Source organism: Heloderma suspectum, chromosome 16 (genome assembly GCF_057233095.1).
Source record: "Heloderma suspectum isolate Gila_16-S chromosome 16, 16-S_ref, whole genome shotgun sequence".
NCBI classification, from domain to species: Eukaryota; Metazoa; Chordata; class Lepidosauria; order Squamata; family Helodermatidae; genus Heloderma; species Heloderma suspectum.
The window spans coordinates 1468258-1492418 of record NC_139473.1 but is presented as its reverse complement, the minus strand read 5'-3'; the positions used below and the strand labels follow the sequence as shown (position 1 = coordinate 1492418).

Genomic DNA, 24161 nt, shown 5'->3' with positions numbered 1-24161 from the left:
ATGACCCGCCCAGCGCACAGCTCGCGACAGACCCGGGGGCAGGCCGGGCCGAGCACCCCAGCGCGCACATCATGCTGGGAAGGGGGGAAGAGATGCTGCTGCTGCACGGGTGCGCCGAATCATGAACTTGCTCCGCCTAGGAGAGGAGGCAGAACGCGCGCAGCCAGGAAATAACGGAACGGCGCGGAAGTCGTGCTGAGCGTCCACGGAGCCTCTGGCGTCCTCCTGGCCGCCCCCTTCAACTCTCCCCGCCAGTCGCCATCCCGGCGAGGGTGTCCAGAGGGAAAGCGAAAGCGGGGCGTTTCCGCCCGCCCTCCTCAGAGGCGACCCAGGGCGCAACCCTATGCGCGCTTGGCCAGGAGCGAGTCCTGAGCGCGCACGGGGTTGCGCCCAGAAGGCTGCCCCCCCCCCCGCGTCCGCCCGTCTTCGCTTGCGCGCCTGCAGGCGGGGCCGCCTGGCCTCCCGGATGGCGCTGAGCCGCCCTGGGGCCCTGGGCTGAGGAGCAGGGCAAGCAGCGCTCCGCGCGCATACGCAGACCGGGCCACAGCCCCCCCCCCCCGGGCTGTGCTGGCGACTCCCCCAGAAGCCCCGTCCCGGGGGGCCCCGGCACGCGCCCGCGGCAGGACTGAGCACCGCGCAGGCAAGGGGCGCCCGCCCCGCGCAGAGGCACCGAGGGGCGGAGGGGCATCTGCCAAGCGGGGCGCGGGAGGGGCCGGGAAGGCGCCCCGTAAACAGTCTCGAGGCGCGGGCGGAGAGCGGGGAAGCCCCCGCCGTCACACACCGAGCGGGGGCGCTCATCTCCGACCTTCTTCACCCGCCCCGCGCCCCGCGCGACGGGCCGTCAGCTCCCCGAACGTGCCGACGAGCCGGCAGGCGCTGGTGCCGTCACGTCGCGGCAGCTCCGGAGCGGGCGGAGGGGGCGCTCCGCTCGAGCTGCAGCGCCGCCTCCCGCCTCCGCCGCGGCGGCCCGCCCATCGCCGTGTCGCCGGGGCGGGCGGAGCTGGGCGCCGCTCCGCCCCGTGGCAGCCATGGCCGTGCCGGCGGCGGGGTTCCCGCCCGAGCCGCCCCCGGAGGAGGAGGGGGCCCCCTCGGCGCCGCCGCCGCCGCCGCCGCGCCCCTGGCCCGCTGGCTGCGCCCGCCCGCGCGCCGTCGAGCCGGTGCTGCTGCTGGCCACGCTGGCGCTGGGCCTGCAGAGCCCGCTGTGCACCCAGTACCTGTGGCAGCGCCTCGGCCCGGGCAACGGCAGCCAGGGCGGCGGCGGCGCCCAGGGCGGCTGCCCCAACGGGACGGGCTCCGCAGGGCAGCAGGTGGGTGCGCGCGGCCCTCCGGCCCGACGCCGGCAGACAGACTGCGCCTCCACGGGGAGGCTCGACTGCGCCAGCCGAGGGGAGCCTCCTCCCGGGCCAGGAGGCGGGAGCCCCGCTCCTTGGGAGCCGCGCTGCCCGGCGCGTGAGCCCCTGTCGCTCTCGCTCTGCCCACGCTCGGAGGCGCTGCTGGCCGCAGGGTCGCGGAGCCAGCGGAGCGCTCTTCCAGTGCCTCCGTGATACTCGCTATGTTCCCTGAATGTGTTCAAGGAAATGACCCTAAGCCACCCCAAGGAAGAGAAGCGGCCCCCCAGCGCAGGCGTTCTGTTGCTGGGGGCTGCTGGTGTTATTCGTTGACATTCGTATGCTGCCTTTTTTTGCCAAAAAGCCATCAAAGCAGCCTACAATGATTTAAAACAATAAAACCTTCACACAGGTAAAAACAACCGCAAGGCAATTAAAAACAGTAAAAGCAAGAACAACGTTTAAAATGACTTAATTTAAAAAGCTAAAACCTGGGGCTGCATTTTCGCCGTGTTCGGGTTGGGTGCTTGTGGGTTGCATTTTACGACGCCTTACAAAATCTGGCCACTAAATGAAAAAGATGTGTCATAAGATGCAAGAACCCAAACGGAGCACGGCCATCTATTAAAGGCGTGATCCTAGGCATGTCTAGACAGAAAACGGTCTGACGACTTCCAGCACGGGAGACTAGCCAAAGCGATTCTCAGGGACGCTTTGGCTGGCCGCTATTCTGAACCACGTAGCAGGACTGGCAGAACCTTTGGGCTGATGCAGCGCTCCCCTGAGAGGATGAGACCTCTGTGTTCAGAGACGGTCTGCGTCTGAGTAAGAGTCACCCTGGTCGGAGAGGGTGTGGCTGCTGTCCTGTCTTGCTTGTGGGCTTCCCATTGGGGCATCTGGCTGGTCACTGGGGGAACTGGGGCGCTGGAATAGAAAGGCTTTTGGTCCCATCCAGTGGGATGCTTATTTACTTATTTATTTAGAATATTTATATACCGCTTCCTCTGTTAAAAACTCCCGATGTCCTTAAAATCCCAAAATGGAAAGACCTCCCACTCAACAGTGCTCTGATGAAGTGGCCAGAGAAGTTCTGGGGCATGCCCTGTCTCCGTGGCTAGCCCAGCCTGACATCGGCCTGCCTTTCCATCTCTCCTAGGCAACAGAGACTTTGGTGGCCCACTGGAACCTCTACCTCAACCTGGCCGGCTTCTTCGTGGGCCTCTTCTCCGTGACTCTCTTCGGCCCCTGGAGCGACAGTGCAGGCCGCCAGCCGGTCCTCGTCCTGCCGGCGCTGGGCATGGCGATGCAGGCCGCCATCTACCTGGTGGTCATGTACCTCAAGCTGCCCGTGGGCTACCTCCTGCTGGGCCGCGTCCTTAGCGGCCTGTTGGGCGACTACAACCTGATCCTGGCCGGCTGCTTTGCCTACGTGGCCGACGTCAGCGACAGGCACACGCGCACCTTTCGGGTGGCCGTCTTGGAGGCGTGCCTTGGCCTGGCAGGGATGGCGGCCAGCCTCATCGGTGGCCAGTGGCGCAAGGCCCAAGGCTACATTGCCCCATTCTGGCTGGTTGTGGCCGTGAGCCTCGGGGCGGCCCTCTACGCGGCCTTTGGCCTCCAGGAGTCGGTGGTGCAGAGACGGCCTGCAAAACTCTTCACCCTGCACCACTACAGGGCCGTGTATCGCCTCTACGTGGGCCCCGCCCGGGGCTGGGCCTGGAAGAAGCTGGTCCTCTACTCCCTCGTGTTCTTCCTTGTGGTCACCGTGCATTTTGGGGCCCAGGACATCTTGGTGCTGTACGAGCTCGGCTTCCCGCTCTGCTGGGGCCCAGACCTGATTGGCTATGGTTCGGCGGCCCACTACCTGGCCTACCTCAGCAGCTTGGTGGGGCTGCGGCTGCTCCAGATGTGCCTGGCAGACAGCTGGGTGGCCGAGCTGGGGCTGCTTTCCAACGTCTCGGGGCTGATGACCATCGCGCTGGCTGCCACAGCGCCCTTGATGTTCACAGGTGAGCCTGGCTCAGGCACCTGGCCGGAGGAGGGAGCCGGGGCAGAGGGCATCTGAGGGACAGAAGAATGGCCTTCCTGAGCCAGACCAAGGCTGGCTTTTGTCCAGCATCATTTTCCTGGCTAATGGCTACAGACGTGAGCTGGTCTAAGTGCCATCTAAGCCGGCCATCTTGTGGCAACAACATCTGGGGCTTTTCTTTTAGTTCTTTTGTCTGATCCAGCAGGGCTCTTCTGATGTTCTTATCAGTGGTGTAGTGGAGCCGGGGCTGGCAGGGTCGAAGCCCTGGGACTTTTTGATTAGCGGGGACAGTGACCCCCCCCCTCGACTTCCCTTCCTCCTCTGAGCTGAGATCTCCGCAGTAGCTGAGAGGAAATGAATTTTCCTGGATGGATGGATGGATGGATAGGTGTAGAAATGGATCAGCTCAGCCACCTGCATTTGGGGGCTTTCCCTATGGGCCTGGCTATGCAGACTGTCATGATGAGTGCCTGCTCTTCAAAATTTGCTAAGGTACCACTGGCTCCTATGTCTGATGAGCACCATAGATTACGACGAGGCAGTGTGAATCAGGGCTTGGTTTTGGCTGTACCAGTTCAGGGCAGGAGGACACCTGCAAACTCCTCCACGTCAGCATGGGCGCCCCTCTCTTGGCCTTGCACCCTGCCTCACAAAACACCTGTCTTGTTTCTCCTCCTCCGGCCTGGTAGGTTACGGACTCCTCTTCCTTTCAAAGGCTGTCACTCCGGTGATCCGGTCGAAGTTGTCCAGACTGGTTGACGAAACAGAGCAAGGTAAGGGGAGCAGCGGGTGAGCGACCCACTGCGAGACCGTAATGGCCCCACTTCTCCGGCAGGGCTGTGTACCTACATCCTGATTTCAACCGGAAATGAGGAAAGGCTCAGGAAGGGCATATCCGTCAGCCTTGGCCTCACCAAGATGGGGGGAGGGGGTGTTAGGTCAAGTGTCTCCGTCCTGTTTCCATGCGAGCTTGCGACTTTTTTGTTTTTTTAAAAAAAATCTGTAGGAAAATTTGGATGCATTTTTGGTCATGTGCCCATTTTTATGCACATTTTTTAAAGTATGCATTTTTAGGCGCATGGCCTCATTGGCTAAAGCGTGTTTGTGCCCCTTTTGGAAATGTACATTTTGCAGAACACATTGCGTGCTCAGGCATGTACAGATTTCCAAGTGCACATTGTGTTTGGGTCTGAGAGGTGCAAATTGGAAACATCCGTTTTTTAAAAAAACCACGAAGCAAATCTCTCACGCATCCCTAGAAAAGACACTGAGCAATTGCAGGATCCTGTCTTCTGAGAATTTTGGATTTGTTTCTTAAAAGAGGAAAGTTTCTAGCTCTCATGGGCTGCATAAGGCCTTTAGAGGGTTTCTGGGGAGTGGGAGGCAGAGATTCAATGTCTCCGGTGCCCTTTCTCCTCCCCTGTCACCACTCGAAGGAAAGAGAATGAATCTTGCAGGCCAGGAAGACTTGCAGGATGAACCTGCATATTTGGTTGTGGGCACGAAGTTTTGGAATTCATTTTGGGGGCCAGAATTGCAGGGTGGCTGTTGTCCAAGGAGCCCAGCTGTGTTGGGGCTGTTTCAACAGGCCTCCGGGGTTTCGGAGTGTGCCCCGGGCTTCAGTATTTTCCCCCTCTCCCACCCACACTCACTCCCACCTGTAACCAGGCACTCCTTTCCTCCCTGCGTGTCTCTAGATAGACAGAGAGCAGGCCCAAAGGACCCTCCGTGACTCCCCGGCTAGGAAAGGCCATGTTTAACTGAGATCCCTGCCTGACCAGGAGCGTCCTCGGTCACTTGCTCTGTACCGGCCTTAGCACTGTGCTCTCCCTTCCTCTCCAGGTGCCCTCTTTGCTGCGGTGGCCTGTGTGGAAGGGCTGTGCGCCCTCGTGGCCACAGGGGTGTTCAGCCCCCTCTACCCAGCCTGCCTGCACTTCATGAGGGGCTTCCCTTTCCTCCTTGGAGCCCTCCTCCTCCTCGCTCCAGCCGCCATTGTTGGGTAAATTCCGCCTCTCCCGCTGCTCCGCGCAGGCGATCCGCGGGCTGTGGGACCTGCTCGTTTTTCCTCTGGGGCAGCCTTCCCCCAAGCTGGCTGAGGCTGATGGGAGTTGGAGTCCAACTGGCTGCATGCTCCCCACCCCTGCTCTTTAGCTCAGTGGTGGAGCCTCTGCTTTGCACGCAGAAGGTGCCAGGTTGAATCCCTGCTATGGTCAGGGAGCCGGGGGTTGGAAAAGCCCCATCTCTGGCTGAGCAGCTGGAGAGCTGTTCCCTGCCAGAGGAAATAATACTGGGCTCGGTGGATGTATAGCCTGTCCCAGTATAAGGCCGGTTTCTAGGTGGAGCCAATCCAGCATGGATGCCTCCAGGAAGCCTCCAAGCAGAAGAACGTCCGAAGAGCCCTGCTGGATCAGACCAAGGGTCCATCTAGTCCAGCGTTCTGTTCTCACAGTGGCCAACCAGATGCCCCAACGGGAAGCCCACAAGCAGGGCATGAACACAGCAGCACCCTCCCACGAGTGTTCCCCAGCATACTGCCCCTGATACTGGAGGCAGCGTACAGCCACCGTGACAAGTAGCCATTGATAGCCATCTCCTCCCCGGATCTGCCTAATCTCCTTCTCAAGCCATCCAAGCTGGTGGCCATGGCTGCACCTTGTGCCTGCGAGTCCCAAGTGGGGATTTTAACACCCCAGACCCTGATGCTCTGACCACTGCACTACACTGCAGCTGTTCCTCAGAGGTTCTAATGCACCTCTTTCTCTCTCTCCTTCCTGCTTCCAGGTGGATAGAAATCCAGGATTTGAAACCGGAGTACAGCCACTTTGTGGGCACGGCCGGTCCTGTGCAGAATGCTGAGCAGTGACCACCTGAGCGACCCGTTCCAGAACTGGTGACTGGAGACCCAGGACTCTATGTGTATGTCCTTGTTTTGACTCGAATGAGTTGGACGAAATAGTTTTGCTGGGTTGGCTTGAAACGGATTGAGCCAGGAGACAGCCTTTTGTTTTGGGCCTTTCAGAGTAAAAGTCCAAGTAGGGCTGGAGAAAAGATTAAGGGGGTTTACTCTCCCTATGCTGGCGCACACTGATCCCTATGTTGCTGGATTGGGGTGTAATTAGGACTAGAACCTTTCTTTACACCTAACCCTGCGTGAAAGCTGCCTCCAGAAGGGCAGGCGAGACCCCGTGGCAGCGTGCGGGGTTGTATGAAGGCATCCTGTGCCCTTCAGGCCTGCATTGCTGAGGAGAACATGGAGAAGACCCAATCCTCCTGGGTACAGGCCGCAACATGCTGGATAGAATCCCAGTGGTGGGAGGGGTGTATTTTTCAAAAGGGAAGCTGTAAACGTCCGTAGCCTGGTGTTCCAAAGGGCGAGTTACCAGGAAACGGAGACAGTAAACTTGGCCCAGGATTATGAGCGATGCCTGTAGGCTGAGCGCTGGAGCAGAGGAGATATTCTATCTGTGAGACAAGTTCTGAGCCAGGGCGCTCGCTGGGTGTTTTTGCTTGACCATCTTCCCTCTTGCTGGGGGTAGGCAGACCAATTCCCCTGGGGCAACGGGTTCAAATTGCTCTGAGACCTCTTCTGGAAGTGTACACGGACAGGTAGCAATAAACGTGGGGTGTATGTGCTGATAAGACTCCTTATTCAGTGTTCAGAAAAGTGCTCCGTGTCCTCTTCAGTTTACACTTTTACAGCGGAGGATGTGGCAATGCGCAGCTCTCCGTTCAATCATGCTTGGCCCTAATGGTCGGCCTTCATGCTGCACTCTCAGATGGATTTTTCCACTCTCCTCCCCCCCCCCCCGCCCCAGAGACAGATAAGTAGCAGGAAATGGCAGACTTATTGGATGCTGTTCAGAAAAGACCAAAGGACCTAAGGACATACGCAAATGCTGGAGGGCTCATCCTGCCCCCAGGAGCTGGGTGGGGCGAGTGCAAGGGCGCCTGTTGCAGGATTTGCTGTTCTTTGGCCAAAGCTGTGGGAACTCGGGAAATCAAAATGCTGAGCAATGGTTCCCTTTTCTGTTTGCAACATGGTTTCATCCTGCAGGTCTGGTCTTGGGGAAAGGCAAGGGGCTAGATATGCCACGGACGTTTGCCCAGAATCCTTTTCATCCCCCGGCCTGAAGGGTCAGGCGCTCTCACTTTTGCAAGTGTGGGAATTTGCTTTTAAAACAGAGAAATGGAAACCTGCGTGTCTCTGGCCTTTGCGCTCTACCTCGTCAGCATAGAATTGTGACCTATGCTCAAGGCCAGCGATGGTGCCTGGCAAAATTGGGCAGCTGCCGGGGACCCTATGCCGTGGCATGGGCCACCGCGGGTCGGATCCCTTCTGTAAAGGTGTCACAGGGCCCCAAGCAGCCTTGGGCAACCAGGTCAGTCTAGCTGCCACCTTCATTTCCCACAATCCTCCCCACATAAGTATCACTCTGAAGCATTGTGGGAAAGTAAAACTGTGCCCCCCCGCACCATCCAAGGTTGATCCGACTGGCCCCACTAACTGCTGCCACTGCTTCTCAGGGGCCCACCAACGGAGGAGGGACCCAAAGGAGGGCCATTTGCCCAGGGGGTGCTCAAACCAGGCACCCACCCCATGGATTTTTGGTGCCCTCTCTTTACCCAATGCAGCAGCAAGCCCTCAACGCCCTGAGTCCTGACTGCAGTGTGCAACCTCATTAAGTGCCAGTTGCAACTGTGTCTTGGCTGGAACCATGTATCTACCTGTAAGGTGATTAAAGTTTTAAATTGAGAAATTGTATGCATGTTCATATATATATATATATATATATATATATATATATATAATTTATTTCTTACCAGTTGAGCGGTCAATTGGGCACCAATGGGAGCTCCCCCGGGTGCTTCATGGACTGCTCCCCATTTGCCGCAGTGCCGATCCAGATTGGGGGAGCTCAGCGGCTGCTATTCACATTTTTTTAAAGGAGTCTCACAGCACCAAACTGGTGTTTCGCATTGTACGTAATTTGGCCTTGTTGCCTCTCCACCCCTAAACTTAAAAGTCCCCAGACACTTAAATGTTTCTTCTCCAGCCCCTTAATAATTTCAGGTGCCCTTTTGTCTGCAGCTTCTCTGGCTCTGGAGCAGGGCTGGGCAGAAAGTAGATCTCCAGGTGCTTGGGGCTTCCACTGCCAGCATGCCTGACCATTGGCCATGCTGGCAGGGCCTTCTGGAAGTTGAAATCCCAAACATCTGGAGAGCAGCTTCCTGCCCATCCCTGCTCCAAAGTACCTTTTTGACATGTGGCCACCAGACATGTCAGCCATATTCAGAGCCTGGTCACACAACAGATGGGCAGTTTCAATCGCTGGCCTAATGATCACTTGCACAGAAGTTTCCCTTTTCGCTGCCACTGGATGCCAAGCCGGCATTGTCCCTTGAGCTCGCCACCGCGCTCCTGGGATCTCCATCCTGTGCGTCCCGGCCAGTTCAGACCCCACGGGACAGTCTTCTTTGCACAGCCACAGCTGGCGTCTCTGCAGTCCCCTGGGGCCACTTTCTCTCTTCTGCAGCCCTTGGCACCCATCCAGCCGTGGCTGATCAAAGGCAGGCTTCCCCTGTCAGGCCTTGGAGCATGCACTTTCCTGGCCATGCCCCTCCCAGAAGAGCAGGACTCTCTCTCCAAAGGGGAATGCCCAGGGGCATAGTGTCCCCCTTGGCACAAGGGTAAAGGGGAGGGAAGGAGGACTCGATTTGCACTGGGGCTTAGGCCCGGAGCCTTCCCCACCCCACCAACGGCAAGGCCAAGACACAGCATCGATGAAGCAGCAACCCCGGGGACAGTGGCTGGAGGCATGTGCAGCGCAGCATGTAATTTGATAGGGAACATAGGTCAGGAGCTTGGGTCCATGTTCCAGCCTAACTTAATTACTTATTTATTTTCTTGATCGCCCATCTGGCCAGTCACCTGGCCACTCTGGGCGATGTACAATGGTACGATTTAAAACAGTAAAATTATACATTAAAACGTTATTTAAAAATACCCTAACCCACCCCAAATGCCTGCCGGAATAATCAAGTTTTCAGTGCGTGGCAGAAGCTCATTAAAGCGGGGGCATGGCGGAGTTCCCTAGAGAGGGAGTTCCACAGGGTGGGGGCCACCACAGAGAAGGCCCTCTCCCTCGTCCTCACCAGCCTAGCTCTCCTGGCTGATATTAAGCGGCCTGTCTGGAGGCGCTCCTTGAGATAGGCTGGGCTGGAACCGCATAGGGTTTTAAAGGTAAAAATCAACACCTTGAATTTGGCCCAGAAAACAACTGGTAACCAGTGCAACTCCTTCAGCACCAGAGTGATGTGATCACGCTGGCGGCTGCCTTTAATCAGCCTCGCTTCTCACTGCTCTCTCTTCTTGCTTCTTCCCTTTCTGAAGACTCCGTTTGCTGCCTCAGTCTCGGACACAAAAGATAAAAGGGGGAAATACAGGCTGGGAATCCGGCCCATCATCTGACTGCTGGGAGGGAGAGAGGGACCGACCTGGTGTTGGGGGTTGGAAGGCCAAGGCCTCAAGTGAGCCACCTCGGGGGTGGGGGCACTCCTTGGACCTCCTGCTCTGTTTCCTCCCCAGTACCACGGCTGCTCCTCCAGCAGCTCTACCTGAAAGGCATCCGTCATTCAGGGGACCGTCACTTGGGCGCCTGAATAATTGATGTGCTGACCCATTCTCCATTTCCTCCTGACCCCTCCAAGCTCGGGGGACACGATGGAACCCACAGGCCTGCGGGCAGGAAGGGCTGGGCAGGAGCAGTGACAGCCGGCAGTGCCAACGATAAAAGACCCAGGCGGGAGGGGGAGGCTGGGTGGAGGCACAGCCGAGCCTGGCTGGTTTGGCCTCTGCAGCGGCTCCTGCTCCAAGCCCCTGGTGCTGGGCAGGAGGCACGGCGAGGAGGGCTCTCGGAGCAGCATGAGGACGGGCGGCGCTGGGCACCAAAAGGGAGCTGGAACCGGGGGGCCCTGGAGGGAGCTTCCTCAAGTGGGGATGGATGGGAGCGCGGTCTGACATGCTAGAAAAGCTCCCACGGCCCCATCAAGCCCCGTATTGTTCCTTCTGATTGGCAGCCTCTCTCCAGGCCTCTGGCAGGGAAGAGTCTTCCCATTGCTGGCCACCTCACCCTTTCAACGGGCAGGGGGCCCAGGCAAGGACTTCCGGGGCATGTGCCCAGGGAGTCTCACATGGGAGACAGCGCCCTTAAGGGGCTTGTGACTCAGACGCCCAGGAGGAGGAGCAGAGCCGGGTGCCAGCCGTGTCGGGATGGCCCAGCTCGCGCCATGGCTCCAGATGCCCTGCCTGAGGCAGAGATTCCAGGCAGATCCCGAGTCCGTCAGAAGAGCTGTGCTGGGTCAGAGCAAAGGCCACCTGGTCCAGCATTTTGTTCACACCGTGGACAACCAGATGCCAAAATGGGAGGCTCAGAAGTGGGGCATGAGCGCAGCAGCAGCCCCAGCCTCCTTGTGTTCCCCAGTGAGGGGGAGGCGTCATGCCTCCGAGACTGGAGGAAGGACACGGCCCGTGGGGCGAGCAGCCCTTGACAGCCTTCTCCTCCATGCATTTGTCTAGGCCCCTTTTAAAGCCATCCAAATTACTGACCACTGCTACCTCTTGTGGTAGTGAGTTCCACAGGTCAACCCTGTGCTGTGTGAAGAAGCCCTTCCTTCAATCTGTCCTGAATCCCCCACAAATCAGCTTCATGGGAGGACCCCCGGTGGGTTCTAGTACTATGAGGAGAAAAACCTCTCCTTATCCACCTCCTCCACACCAGACATAAATCTGTGCCTCTCTGTCATGTCTCCCCTCTTTTGGGCTGCCCTTTCCTGCACCTTGTCCAACTCCACCATATGCTTTGGGAGGAGCGGTGACCAGAACTGTATGCAGCATTCCAAATGTGGACGCGTCATGGATTTATACAAAGGCATTATGACAGCAGCAGTTTTATTTTCAGTTCCTTCTCTGATGATCTCCAACAAGCAATTTGCCTTTTATCGGAAGCTGCCGGGCACTGGGTTGCCTATCCAGTCGAGTGCCCTGTTTCCCCCAGTGATCAACTGGAGGCCCTAATGGAAAGCTCAGAATTGGGGCAATGCTTGGTCTAAAGAATGTAAGCATGGCTCAGCTGGATTAGACCCTCAGTCTGTCAATTCTAAGCCAGTCTTTTCAGACAGCAAGGTACCCCTGGAAAATTCATCAGCAGAACACAAAATGCTCATCACCTCTTCCTCATCCTAAGCATCTGACAACTGGAGGTATGTGACTCCTGAACACGGAGGAACCATTTATCCATCATGACTAGCAGCCATTGCCAAACCTTGCCCGCCACTGTGAATCTGGCTGCCCCTTTTACAGCCACCTAATAAACCAGGGGCTTCAGCACTTCCCGTGGCAGCAGATTCTCACGGGAATTCTGCCTGGCCTGAAAAAGTCCTTCCTTTGGATCGCCTGGAAACTCCTGCCAGCCCATTTTGCTGGGAAGTCTGACAAGGGGAACAAGATCTAGCCATCCGTCCTTAAATCTCTACGTTGACTCCACTAAAAAAGCCCCCACTGGATAGGTTAGCCTTTCCTGGTAGGGAAATTATGGTAGCCAAAAAATGGGTAAATATTTTAACAGAAGGCAAACTCTACAAAGAGCCCCTAAGGTGATTCTGCTCAGGCACTGGAAGGGTTAAGAGTTTCAGGTGAAAGGCAGTGGCAAGGAGGAATGGGCTGCCCTGCTTCAGGGGCCCATTTCTCCAGGGATTCTTGCACACTCCCGAACTGGCCCATCCCAGAGGAGACCAGCAGAGGGCAAGCGCGTGGTGGCTCTTGAGCCTGCAATAGGCAATAGCAGAGCTGGGGGTGTTCTAGGCCTCTCCGGTTTATGTGGCAGAGCAGGGGAGGCTCAGGAGAGACGGGCTGCCCTCCGTCCCCCCATCCCCCTTCCCCCACTCTGCCAAGAGCAGTTGGGGCGTTTCCTCCCAGGCCCTAGGTCTGCCCCAGAGAGGGGGCGCAGTCCAGGCTGTTCTCCGAACCGGCGGAGGAATCCCGGGATGAGCGGCCCTGCAGGAACCGAATGAGCTTCTCGATCGTGGCCTCTTGGTATTCGTGGGACCATCTGCGTGGCAAAGGAAAGAAAGGCACAGCTGAGTTCGTGGCCGCTCGGTGCGGAAGAGTCCATGGAAAATCTGCAGCTACCATGCCTCCTGGGCCCGCCGGTTCTGCACTGACTGGCCCATGGATTTTGACAGGGCGAGGGAAACACCACAGGAGGGCAACACACCGTGCTGGCACTTGGTCACCAAGAAGCTGGTGTCGGGGAAGATGGGGTGCGTATACACTGCACATTTAAACCTGCTCTAAAGCAGTTTCCCCCTCGCCATGGCTCCACACCAAGGAACTGCATTCTGCAAAGGAACTGGGACTGCCTAATGGTGCCATTTCGGCATCTTTGGCATATTTGTGCCCCACAGCTGGAACATGTGAACCCCCCCCACGTTGCTCAGCTGGGTCGCTGTGGTGGTGGCTCTTTTCCCAGACCCAACGTCCATGATCCATTTCCTGGGAGTGGCAGGTGCTGAGCTTGGTAGATGCCCTCCTGTCGGCCTATGGCGATGTTCCCCAACCTGGCACCCCCCGGATATATTGGAGCACAACTCCCATCCTCCTCCCAGGAAACAGCCCCACTCGCTTGATCCCGTTGAATTTCAGGACGGCTCTCATGTCCTCCGGGAGCTGCGCAGGGTCCGGCCACTCAAAACGATCAGTCACCGGGATGACGTTCTTCCCGCAGTTTAGGGCAGTGACAACTTCCTGTGAAGAGTTTAAAAACGCCCCTTGCAGAACAGCACTCGCACAGAATGCTGCGCTTGCTTGCGTGTGGCTTCCCTGCTGTGGCTGCAGCTGGGCGAAAGGCCGGCTGATTCCCTAGTGCAGAGCGCGTGTGTAGCAAGGGGTGGGCAGGCACTGGGATTACTGTTACTGTCATTACTGTTATGTATTCAGCCGCACAGACCGCTTTCCACAAAGCTGTCAAAGCGGAGAACACAAAATACAATAGCGTCAAACCGCGATAAAGGTAACAGTGCAAACAACACAATGCAGCCGAATTGGCCACTCGGGCGCCCTCCCCAGCTCCTCCGGACGCCTAGTCCAGCTCCCTTGCTGGGCTGCGGCGCTGCCTTGGATGGGGTCCCCCGCCGCCCCCAGTGCTCCCCCCTGCCCCTGCTCGTACCTTGTGCACCCAGTCCTTCGACGCATCGTCCCCCATGCACCTGTCGAGGGCGTGGCTGGAGAGGACCAGCACAAAGTTCCGGGCACCCATCACGCTCTGGGTCAGCTTGTCTTCGAACTTCCCGGCCTCCAGCTTCTCCACGTCGAGGAAGACGCTGAAGCCGTGCAGCTGCAGGTGGACCTTGAGGAGACTGCGGGAGGGGGGCGGGGGAGGGTCCTGAGAAGGCGTCTTGTGAAGGAGCGGCCTTGGGCCCTCTGTCTGGGCGGGCCCCGTCAGGGCGGGGCGACAAGACTTGCTCTGCACTTACCCCTGGGTGGGCTGTTTGCGGCCCTCCAGAGGTTTTGGCCTACGACTCCCATCAGGCCAGCCAGCACAAGTACTGCTGAGGGATCATGGGAGTCGTAGGCCAAAACATCTGGGGGCCACATGTTGCCCACCTAGCCAATCAGAGGCCGCTCCAGCCCTCCAGGGGCACAGGCATTTGGAGCAGCATATTTCGGAAGGGGGGCCCTGTTTTCTGGCATACGCAGGCCAGGTGGAGAGATGGGAAGCCATTTGCAGGAGGAGGAAAAAAGCTCGACTTCCTGTCCGAGCGCCCGTGTCAGCACTTCTCACAGGTGTGGTGCGCACGTGCACACCAGAACCATACCAGGTGATCTTCCCCACCTGGCCAGCTGGGATCCGGAGTTTCTCCGATAACTGATGAACACATCCGTCCCCTCGGAGGTGGATTTGCCACTGCTGCATGGCAAGGGGGAGTGCAGCATCTCTGGGGAGAGGACGGGAGAGCAGGGTGAGAAGCTGGGGTGGGCCAGATCATGTGGCCCAGGGGCCCTTGCGAATATTTTTCCATGTTTGCCTTAAAGCACTGGAAAGGGTCTGACAGATGAAAGTAGGAGAAACAGCCAAGAAGCAGGATTGGGGATGCAATTAAATGCAATGCCAGAATGTGTTCAGCTTGGCCTGGCCGTGTTTCCCCACTCCGAGGAGGAAAAAGGCAGATCAGAGGTGGCTCAGAACATTTCTAGTCCTCAAGCAAAGTCATTCTCACTGGCTCTACTGTTGTTTCCTTCCAAATCATGCTCATATCTAGGGAGGGCTGGGAGGGCACAGCCTCAAAAAAAAAGTGCATTCCCTGTGCACAGCCTCCGTTTGTCCTAGCTAGTGCAGAGAATCCCACAGTTCTGCTTTACTAAAGGGCCAATGCATGGAAGATCTTGCGAAGGGTGAAGACAGAACAGGTGTTTTTGTCATTTTTTTGTTTAGTCTCATGCTCGCTCACTCGCTCTCAAACATGCATATTCATGCGCACTCACATACACACGCACGTGCCCTCAGTCTCACCCATTCAGTCGCACTTGCATTCATGTATGCACTCACTCACTCACTCACTCACTCACACAGGCACAGCCTCCCTGATCACAGTGATCTAGGCAGCTGCGGGGTCACTGGGGGAGGGAAGAGCGGCTCCGCTCTGAATGGCTCCTTCACTACCACCTCATGGCTGTGGCTGGGCCCCTGGGGGCCGGCCGCGGGCTGCGGAGTGTGCGCCCCTGGCCTAGCTGGCCCACCGCCCCCCCCCGGCTGTTCCATGCCGAGGGCTCCGCGAACTCAGCCCGCTCCCGCTTACCGCGGGCGGCGGAGAGGATGCGGGCGCGGTGGAAGCCCACATGGACCTTGCAGTCCTCCTTCAGCTGCTCCTCGGTGACACGGTGGAGGGAGTTCCGGTCGATGCCGCAGGCCACCAGGCCGTAGGTGTACTGGCGGAACCTGGGGTCCACGCTGGCCAGCCAGTCGGCCAGGTTGCTGCGGTCGCAGCTGGAGTAGTTGGCGTGCGTCTTGAGCTCCGTCAGCTCACGGAGGAACCTGGGGTTGGGGGCAGAAGGGTGAGCTCAGGGGGAGGGTTGACCCACCCACCTGGGCTGGGGGATGAAACGGAGAAGAGGTGAGCTGCCTCAGGGGCTCTGCACAGGCGACAGTGGGGTGGCCACCCCTTACATGGGGTTGGTCGGGGGGGCAGGTTTCTGCAGGGCCAGGGATGGCCTGAGGTGGGTGGGCAGGGGTGAAGCCTGTCCCGCCTCTGCCTCTCTCTAGGAGAGGCATCTCATCCTTCTACGAGGGGAGGGAAAAGCTTCACCGAGGCTGGGAAGCCTCCCGACGATCGGTGGTTGGGGGACAGGGCAGGGCCCTCCGGGGAGCCCTGAAGAGCTGGACTGCAACCCCAGGCAGACAGGAGTTGTCCCACAGGCTGGGGCTCCCACCCTGGCTTAAACAAGAAGTTGCATCTGGATTGGGGCCTGCGTTGTTCCCAGCCAGGAGGCCTCCCAGCTGCAGGGCCAGTGACTTGGGTGATTCCCTGACTCTGGAGGAACTCAGAGAGAGGAGCATCACTGTTGCCTAGTATTATGGGCTGTAATGGCTTTTGCATGAGGGAACACTGGCGGCAGGAAGCAGCTCCTTTGCAGCCCAGGCACCAACTGAGAAGAGGTTTGGAGCTGCTGCCCCTCCACCTCCTGGGCTTTCTCTGGGCCAGGACACCGCTGGGCAGGAGGGCTCCCTTTGGGCCAGCCTTTTACTTTGACCCCCCTTTACTTCCCTCCCTGCCTCCGAATAAAGGCTCCTTTGCCCTCCCACTGAGCAGACACTTCAAGGGAACTCAGAGAGTGGAGGAGCCCCCCTTTCAGCCCAGATTCCCACTGAAGGAGGCCTCACAGGCTGCCAACGTATCTGCTGCCCCCTGCTCCTGTGCCGTTAACAGAGCACCGGGGGCCAAATCTGGCCTGAAAGAGTTCCCATTTTCCTCTGAGGTCTCCAGAACACCCCTCCTCCTTCCCCTAACCACCAGCCCCTGGCATCCCAGCTTTTGCACAGTCCCCCCCTCCCATTGCAAAAGGCTGAATCACCTCTCCTAAGGCTGAGACCCTGGCAGGAGGAGCTTTAAGCTGAAACATGCAGGCCACATGGCCACACCCCCTTGCCTTTGGCCCCACCCACAGCTGAAATGCAGCCCCCAGAGCTTCCCTAAAAGGGAATCCGGCCCTCTGGCTCAAAGAGGTTCTCCACCCCTGTTTTGGAGGAGGTTTCTCTGCCTGCAGAGAAAAATGCCACCTGCTGGTTTCTGTCAACCATGGTGCTGTTAAAGACACAAGAGCAGGTTGTTTTCTGGTCAGTTGGTGACCCTGGTGGAAAGCACTCTTAAAATGGGAGCTTGTGCAGCTTCTGAACTTCTACCAAGGCATCTGACACATTTTCTCCCCTGTCATCTCCAGTCCATCTGTCACTGGAAACATGGCAAACAAACCATCTTCCTTCAGAGAATACGAATTTGACAATTTGGAAAAAAGATTTGAAGTAGGAGAATTAGCTGGACAATTTCTCCCCCCACCCCAGTTGGCGTTCAGTTCTTCTTCTTGGCGGGCGAATCCTACCGCATGCGCGTGATGCTGGGGCACATGTCAAAGCCACTTTCCAAATCCTCCTCCGTCAGCCTCAGCAGCAGGTCGCCATCCACTTCGTGTTCCTGCAGAGGTAGGAGGGGTCAACGACACGCCCGGGGCCGGGAGCAGTGGGGAGGGCTGTGGAGGGGCAGCTCGGCACAGGCTCGGGGGCGCTGAGGGAACTTTGCAGGGGCCATGGCGGAAAAGCACACTTGCCAGTCCCTGGACTGTCCCTTTGGGCACCCTTAAGGAGACAGCCCATGTGGACAAGGAAGGCTGGAGGCAGGCCTGGATGGCGTTGCAATGAGGAGGGGCTTGCAGGAGCCGCGGGCTGAGGAAGCGGCTCCCCGGGGTGAGCGAGGTGTATCCCCCCACCTCTCTAGGGGTGAGAACTGCGGGGACGTCCATATGGCTCACCCTGAGCCCTAGGGTACTGCAGGCTGTAGTGGGGCTATGCGCCGAAATGAGCCAGGGAAGCCATTTGGCCAGAACCTCGACAGGGCCAGGCCGCTCAGCTGGGCACGATGCTGACCTCCCTGTAAGGGGGTTGCGGCAAGGACAGTTACAATGTTTGGGGCTTTTAAAGCGAAAAATTAGGCAAGCAAGAAGGGACATGTACAGATTTCCTATATTTTTGTCTGGTCATTTTGGATTTTACTGTTTGGACTAGAGAGCTAAGTTTTTATCATGTGTACATTTTCCTGAAAAGTTGTTTGGAAAGGGGGTCATTTATTTATTTAGTCATTTTATTTCTATACTACCCAATAGCTGAGGCTCTCTGGGGGCTCACAAAAAATCAGTGGGAAACACTGATAATAAAAATGAACATCCTTGCCTTGCCCCAGACACAGTTGCCCCAAGGGGTAGGGGCAGGATGGCAGTTGTGTCCCACCGCCCCCGCCCTCCATCCCTGGGGCTCCCCCAACTCCTGAATTCTAAGCCCACAGACAGCTGCTGTGACAGCCTATTACAGCTTTCCCCAATCAGCGGCTTCCCAGATGTACTGGACTACAAGTCTGAATACAGCTTCCATCATCCCCAAGCAGGACACTCCCCTGGCAAGCCCTACCAGGAAATACGGGCAGTACTTGGCAAAGCCGATTTGCTGCAGCCACTTCTGCACCTCCAGGGGTTTCCAGTTGGGCACCGCAGGCAGGAGGCGGCGGGGCACCTCTTCGCCCATCGTGCAGAGGGCCCGCTTCGCCAGCATGGAGGTGGTGCCGTTGGGCGAGTAGCAGACAATCCTCTTGAGGCTCTGGACAGCCCCGATCTCCGTGAAGATCTGAGCAGAACAAAAGGGTTAGGTTAGTGGCAGGAGGAGGAGGAGGGGAAGAAGCAAGCAAGCAAGCAAGCTCAGGAAAGAATGTTCCGTGCTAGCAACCTGCCTAGTCCCTGCACAGTCCTTTGGTTCTGAGCTCTGTTATCTGAGTGACTTTCTTATGCGAAGTGCATGCTACACAGAAGCGTTATGATGAGAATCATAAAATACGATGAATAACTGCGACTATCTTTTTTTAGAAGAAAGGCAAGGCACACGAGAGAGGTGTACAAAATGGCGCCTGGTGTGGTGAACGCAGACGGGGAGACGCTTCCTCCCTCCCTCGTGATACTGGGCCTGGAGCTGGGGCCCCGGCTTGCGGTGCAGCACCTTGGGAGGCGTCTGCGGCCTTCGACAGGCTTCCGTGAGGCACCTGAACGGCTGGGAACAGGATGCTTGAGGCGGACTGGGAGCAGCTCTGCAGGTTCCAGGCAGGGCCTTTCCTAGCCCGACCTGAGATGCTGCCGGGGATTGAGCTGGGGCCATCTGCGCGCCAAGCAGGGGCTCTGCCTCTGAGCTGCGGTGCTCCCCGCCTGCCGCCAGGCCCAGCCCCCCCCCCCCCGAGAGCAGCGCCCTACCGTCGTTTTCTTCTGGCTGGCCTTGATGGCCGCCTCCACGCACAGGTAGAAGGCGGCGATGCACTGGGCCTCGGGGCGGGAGCTGTCCAGCAGGGGCACCAGATCCTTGAGGTCGTCCGCCGTCCTGCCCTGGCTGTTGTCGTGGCTGTCCAAAAGGGTCTGGGCAAACTGCCCCGGGCTGAGGGAGGCGATGAAGGGCTCCACCAAGGCCAGCGTCCCCGAGCGCTCCACCTCCTTCTCGATCTCCTGGTTGGCGGCCAGCACCGCGATGGCCAGGCAGGCCTGGAACTGGACGAGGGCGTCGCCCTTGGAGAAGGCCAGGGGAAAGAGCCACTCCGCCGCCTTCTTCTCCACCATCAGCCGCTGGTTGGCCTGCCCGCCGTACATGGCGCAGTTGGCCAGGGCTGTGGCGCAGTGGCGGAGCAGCGCAGGGTCGCTCCAGCGGCACCAGTAGAGGACAGCGTCGAGGCCGCCGCCGGAGATCAGCTGCAGGCAGGTCTCCTCCGAGTGCTTGAACATGTGCTCCAGGATGCCTGCGGTGCTCCGGGCCAAGGGGAGGCTCTCCCGCTCCTTGGCCAGGTTCAGAATCACCCCCAGCCCGATCCGGGCGATGCGGTTCCTGGCAACAGAGAGCAAAGGGCATGGTCAGAGCACGGGTCGGCAGACCTCAGGTTCACGGGTTCTTGTGTCCACAAAAGCTGATGCCAGAATACATTTGTCAGTCTTTAAGGTGCCACAAGACTCGTCGTTGTTTGGGCGATTATCGGAAGCTGCCTTGTGCTGACTCAGAACTTCGGTTCATCTAGCCCAGTCTTGTCAACACTGGCTGGCAGCTCTCCGGGGTTTCAGGCAGGAGTTTCCCAGCCCCACCTGGAGATGCTGCCAGGGACGGAAGCATCTGCACGCAGCTGAGCTACGGTCGTTCCCTTAAAGGTCAAGTAAGATTCCAGCCCTCATAGTTCTGAATAAACTACTAGCTTAAATCGGGGCAAAGGAAGCTGACCTGTGTCAAACCATTGGCCAGGAATGTACACAGCAACAGGCATGATTCAAGCATGTGAGTGTGTGTTTACTGTAAATATATATGAGTCTCTCCTATGACAAAATGATGCTTAGTCCAAAGTCAATGTATTTGCTTCAGCAGAAGCAAACTCCATTTTATTCGAAGAGTCATGAAGGTGCGCTCATTTACGTGAGTTTAAAAGGCCAGAATGCACCTACTCAGGGCACTTCTTTTTAAAAAATAATATTCTGGGCTGGCAAACAGGTGTTAGGTTTTTTTTACTTTGGAGGCCACGGCATCAGGAATGTGGAAGTCGTTATAAAGCACAGAGTGGCGTCTGGAGAGAAGAACCGCTAGCTGCGTGCTTCACAACTGAAGGAATACAATACAGGTGGTCTGTAGGGAGCCCCTGTAAGACCACGGTGGCCAGTTGACCTACTTTACAGAGGAGAGTCCTCTAGTTTGGAGAGACCCCCTGACCGCAGAGTGTGGTGGCCAGGGCGGCTTAGCATCCTTTACAGTGACGCTCCAGCCGGCCCACTCCATGGCTGCAGCCTGTGACTTGCACGTGTACCCGAGTGGCCGGGTGTCCTGCTTTACAGAGGACAGTCCCCTGTTCGAAGGTGTCCTCTGTTTGATAGTCTGGCCAGGACAAGTCTGGGTTAAAGCCGAAGAGCCTGAAGGACAGAGAGAGCAGGGGCCTTGAAGCTGCCTGTCCACAGCTGGCACCTTGGACAGCAGACCGAGCGGGCACACAGGGCACCGGGAAACTCTTCATCACTAAGTCTTTCTATTTAAGTTATAGTTACTGTTTCTAAATTTGCACCTATATACATTTCTGTATGAAACTGTGATACAAACTGGTGTTCTCACTTGTCCTCTTTTTTCTTTTCTTTTTTGTTGCGGCAATTCCCCTCTTTCAGCTACCCTAGCAAAACCATGAAATCCAGGGTCTAATAATTACCCAGCCACACCACTGAATGGAGGCAGCAGATGACAAGAGGCACCCTGCACCCAAGGGGGCTCAAACCCACAGTGGAGGGGAAGTGTCACAGATACTGGAACGGCACGGCAGCCTTGGCACCGCAGCATGAAGAATCATCTCTCCCGAGAGGAGGGGAGATTCAGCCAGGCTCGCTTTTCCAGGAAGCAGGTGAGGCAATGCTGTGCTGGAAATCTCATGTTTTCTCTCTGCCTGTGAAGCTGACCTTGGTCTGAATTTGGAGCTGGCACAGGCAGACGACACCTCTGGCAGCTGTCCTGTCCTGTCTGGAGGCTGTCTCCGGAGCTCAGGCCCTGCCTTGCCTCTCCTAGTCGGAGCTGGGCACTCGCTTCAAGAAACCGGAGGCCACGGCACTTGCACATCGCGGTGCAATATGAGCTGGGCGGGGCCTTGGAGGGCACCTACTCAAACCACTTTTGCATGTATGCACAACTAAATCTGTGTGCAATTCCGGAAAGGTTAAAAAACATCCCACAAGTCTGCAGGATCTGTGTGACTTAAAAGCTGCCACCCTGCTGCACATTCCCCAGGTCAGATTCGCAGAAATCCAGTCACTCAAATCCATTTCGGATTTCTCCGACATCCCTAGTTGGATGCAGTGCCCAGACTGCCCCAGTCTTGGACTGGGACTCAGGAGATCCGGGTTCAAGTCCACACTCAGCCATGAAGCTCACCGGGTGACCTGGTCCAGTCGTGGACTCTGAGCCTAAACTACCTCACAGGGTTGTGGTGAGGATAAAACGGAGAGGAGGAGGAGGACGTGGGCTCCTTGGAGGAATGGCAGGATAGAACTGTACTAATAACTAACTGAACATGTGAGATATGCCACTGTTCCGGTGATCAGACCTGTGGGACAGTGCTCTCCCCTTCCCAGAAATGCACTTTGCCTCTTCTCTGCCCCTCTCCAGCCCTTTTTCCTGGAACCGCCACTGCCTGGACCTCCTCCTTCACCGGAGACCATTCCATGCTTTGCCCCCATGAGCTGGGTTGGCAGCAGTGCAGCAGGCAGGGGTGGGAAAGCCCTGCAGGCCCAGCTTCCCTTGTGGGAGGTGCTGTACCGTCAAGCTCCACTCGCACTCCCTGATCCAGAGGAATTGGCGTGCATTGGGACTGTGCCCAGTTCCCCATCGTGCTCCCACCGGGAGGACAGCGACAGGTTCACTCTGCCTCTGCAGGGCCGCATCTCAGCATGACTGAAAGCCTCCCCAAGGGTGTGTTCTGGCTCCATGGAAGGGAACGAGCCGCCCCGCCTGCCTCTGATGAGCCCGAGGGGGGGGGCGCGGTTTGCTCCAGGAGAGGCACAAGCGCCCATCTCCCTTTGCCAGGAAGCGTCGCCAATGGAGTCAAAGTCTTTCCCCACAGGTCAATGGCGGCCTAATGCATTTTCCCAATTAACCTCCCTGGCCGGCCCTGAAAAGTCCGCCTGGCACAGGGGAGGGGGCTGCCTCGGCCCTTTCCATGGGGCACCGGCCTCGCCTGCCTCTGAACAAACTCCCTCTGCCCCTTGCAGGTTCCAGCTATTTTCCTGCTGGGGGCAAACACTCATTTCGCCGTCTCCATTTTGTCTTCTCGTGTTCGCAACGAAGGGCTTGTGATTCCTCCTCAAGGGGTGCCCCGCCCTCCAGCTGCTGCCCCTTTTCCAGGCTCTATACAACTGAGTGGAGACTTTGGCTCCATTCACATGTGTGGAAACAGAGAGTGGGAGAAAAGAGGGGGATAAGGTGAGAAATCTCCAGACAGCAAGGTGGACACAGCGGCTTTCTTATTTCTGACAGTGTTGTCCTATAGGGCTGGGCGATAGTTCAGTAGAACAGCCCCTGCGTTATACACAGGTTCCCCGGCATCTCCAGCTGGAAAGGATCTGGTAGCAGGTGCTAGGAACGATCCTTCTCTGCCCAGCAATACTGGAATAGATGGACAAGGAGTCAGACCTGGTCTGAGGTAGCTTCCTGTGCTCCTGTTTAAATCAGCCCTCTGTTCAGAATCATGAGGACTAGAATCTCACTTTATTTTTAAAGGGAAGGGCCGTATCTTCGCATGCACAAGGTCCCAGATGCAATCACAGCCAGGATCAGATTGCAGGTGATGGGAAAGAGCTCCACATGTTTTGGACTACAACTCCCAGCATTCCTGACCATTGGCCATGCTGGCAGAGGCTTCTGGGAGTTGAAGTCCAAAACATCTGGAGATCCACCTTCTGCTTACCCCTGCCTTATAGGGTTTTTTCAACTGAGCCTGGAGCCCCTAGGATTTTGTCGTCCTAGGCAGCCACCTGTACTGCGTCTTCGGCAGGACCACTAGCAAGCGGTGCGCTATCCATTGAGCTGGCCTAGTCTACCTTTAAAAAGGGAATGTGGGGGGGGGGGATTTGGGCATGAAACTGGACAAATAAATTACTCTTAATGAATTTCCAGCAGCTCAGAGGGGGAAGATTATAGAATCGGATGTGGGGGAAAGTGATCGACCATCTTGAGCGAAAGGGAAAGCGGTAAAGAAAGACCGCAATGGGGCTGAGAGAATTAAGAGAGGCTCTCTGATGCTTCTGAACATCTTCCCTGCAAGAGAGAGCATCTCCGGCGTCTGGAGTCACTCGTCAGGAAGTCTTTGCGCCGGAGTCGTTAGGGGCAGGCGATGTGAACGTATTCCAGAACATCGTACAGAATGCACCTCTGCAATTAAGGAGGCGACAGAGTCTTGCAACAACAACCTTTTAAATGGTTCAAAGCCCACAGTGAGGCAACGCTGTTGGCCACGCAGGCTGGGCAGCGGAGCACCTTGGAGAGCTCCTTTGGAGTTCTGACTGAAACCCGGAGCGGATTCACTGCCCCACTGACATCAGCGCCACCTGCCTCCACTGAGGCTGGGGACACTGGGAGGTGTAGTCCAATACTTCTTGAGGGCAGCAGGCTGGGGAAGACTGCTTTTCTGAGAGCAGCGGAAATGCCCCCAAACAGGGAGCATGATCTGAGTTCTGCAGAACGAATGTCTGGCCAAGCAAGGCTTCTGGAGAACTCAAGCGCTGGCTCCCTGTCAGGGAAATTTGAGTTGGTCATCCTCATAAAGGCATTGTCATTATTATGGATTTTGGCTCCCCGCCCCCTAATGGGCCAAACACAGGTGCGTATGCTTTCCATGTGTCTTGGAGAACTTAAAAATGATGTTTTGAGATTATAAAGTCAGTTACAAACGTAGGAAGCTGCCTTATACCGAGTCCACCTAGCCCAGCAGCAGCGGCTCTCCAG

General features: G+C 57.2%; 2 protein-coding genes across 4 annotated transcripts in view; one reads left to right on the top strand and one right to left on the bottom strand.

The window, feature by feature from the left end:
- The first annotated feature begins 1009 nt into the window (after positions 1-1009).
- SLC46A1 (solute carrier family 46 member 1) lies at positions 1010-8109 on the top strand. Of its 3 annotated transcripts, XM_084823294.1 has the most exons (6): positions 1010-1091; positions 1251-1307; positions 2485-3337; positions 4047-4130; positions 5200-5356; positions 6139-8109. In XM_084823294.1, exons 1-6 carry the CDS (start codon positions 1029-1031, stop codon positions 6218-6220), a joined length of 1296 nt encoding a protein of 431 aa, XP_084679420.1. In that variant the 5' UTR covers positions 1010-1028; the 3' UTR covers positions 6221-8109. The 3 variants fall into 3 exon arrangements, with proteins under 3 accessions (XP_084679420.1, XP_084679419.1, XP_084679422.1); XM_084823293.1 differs by having other exon boundaries at positions 1010-1307; XM_084823296.1 differs by lacking the exon at positions 5200-5356 and having other exon boundaries at positions 1010-1307; positions 6139-8108.
- A 3181-nt stretch (positions 8110-11290) lies between these two features.
- Positions 11291-24161, bottom strand: part of SARM1 (sterile alpha and TIR motif containing 1) — a 32595-nt gene continuing 19724 nt past the window's right edge. Inside the window, exons 4-11 of the mRNA XM_084822572.1 lie at positions 18914-19532; positions 18087-18299; positions 17009-17100; positions 15211-15446; positions 14247-14349; positions 13581-13770; positions 13038-13159; positions 11291-12464 (exon numbers count right to left, since the gene is read on the bottom strand). Of these exons, the coding sequence (XP_084678698.1) occupies positions 12335-12464; positions 13038-13159; positions 13581-13770; positions 14247-14349; positions 15211-15446; positions 17009-17100; positions 18087-18299; positions 18914-19532 (1705 nt within the window). The 3' untranslated portion in view covers positions 11291-12334. The remainder of the gene's footprint in view (positions 12465-13037; positions 13160-13580; positions 13771-14246; positions 14350-15210; positions 15447-17008; positions 17101-18086; positions 18300-18913; positions 19533-24161) is intronic.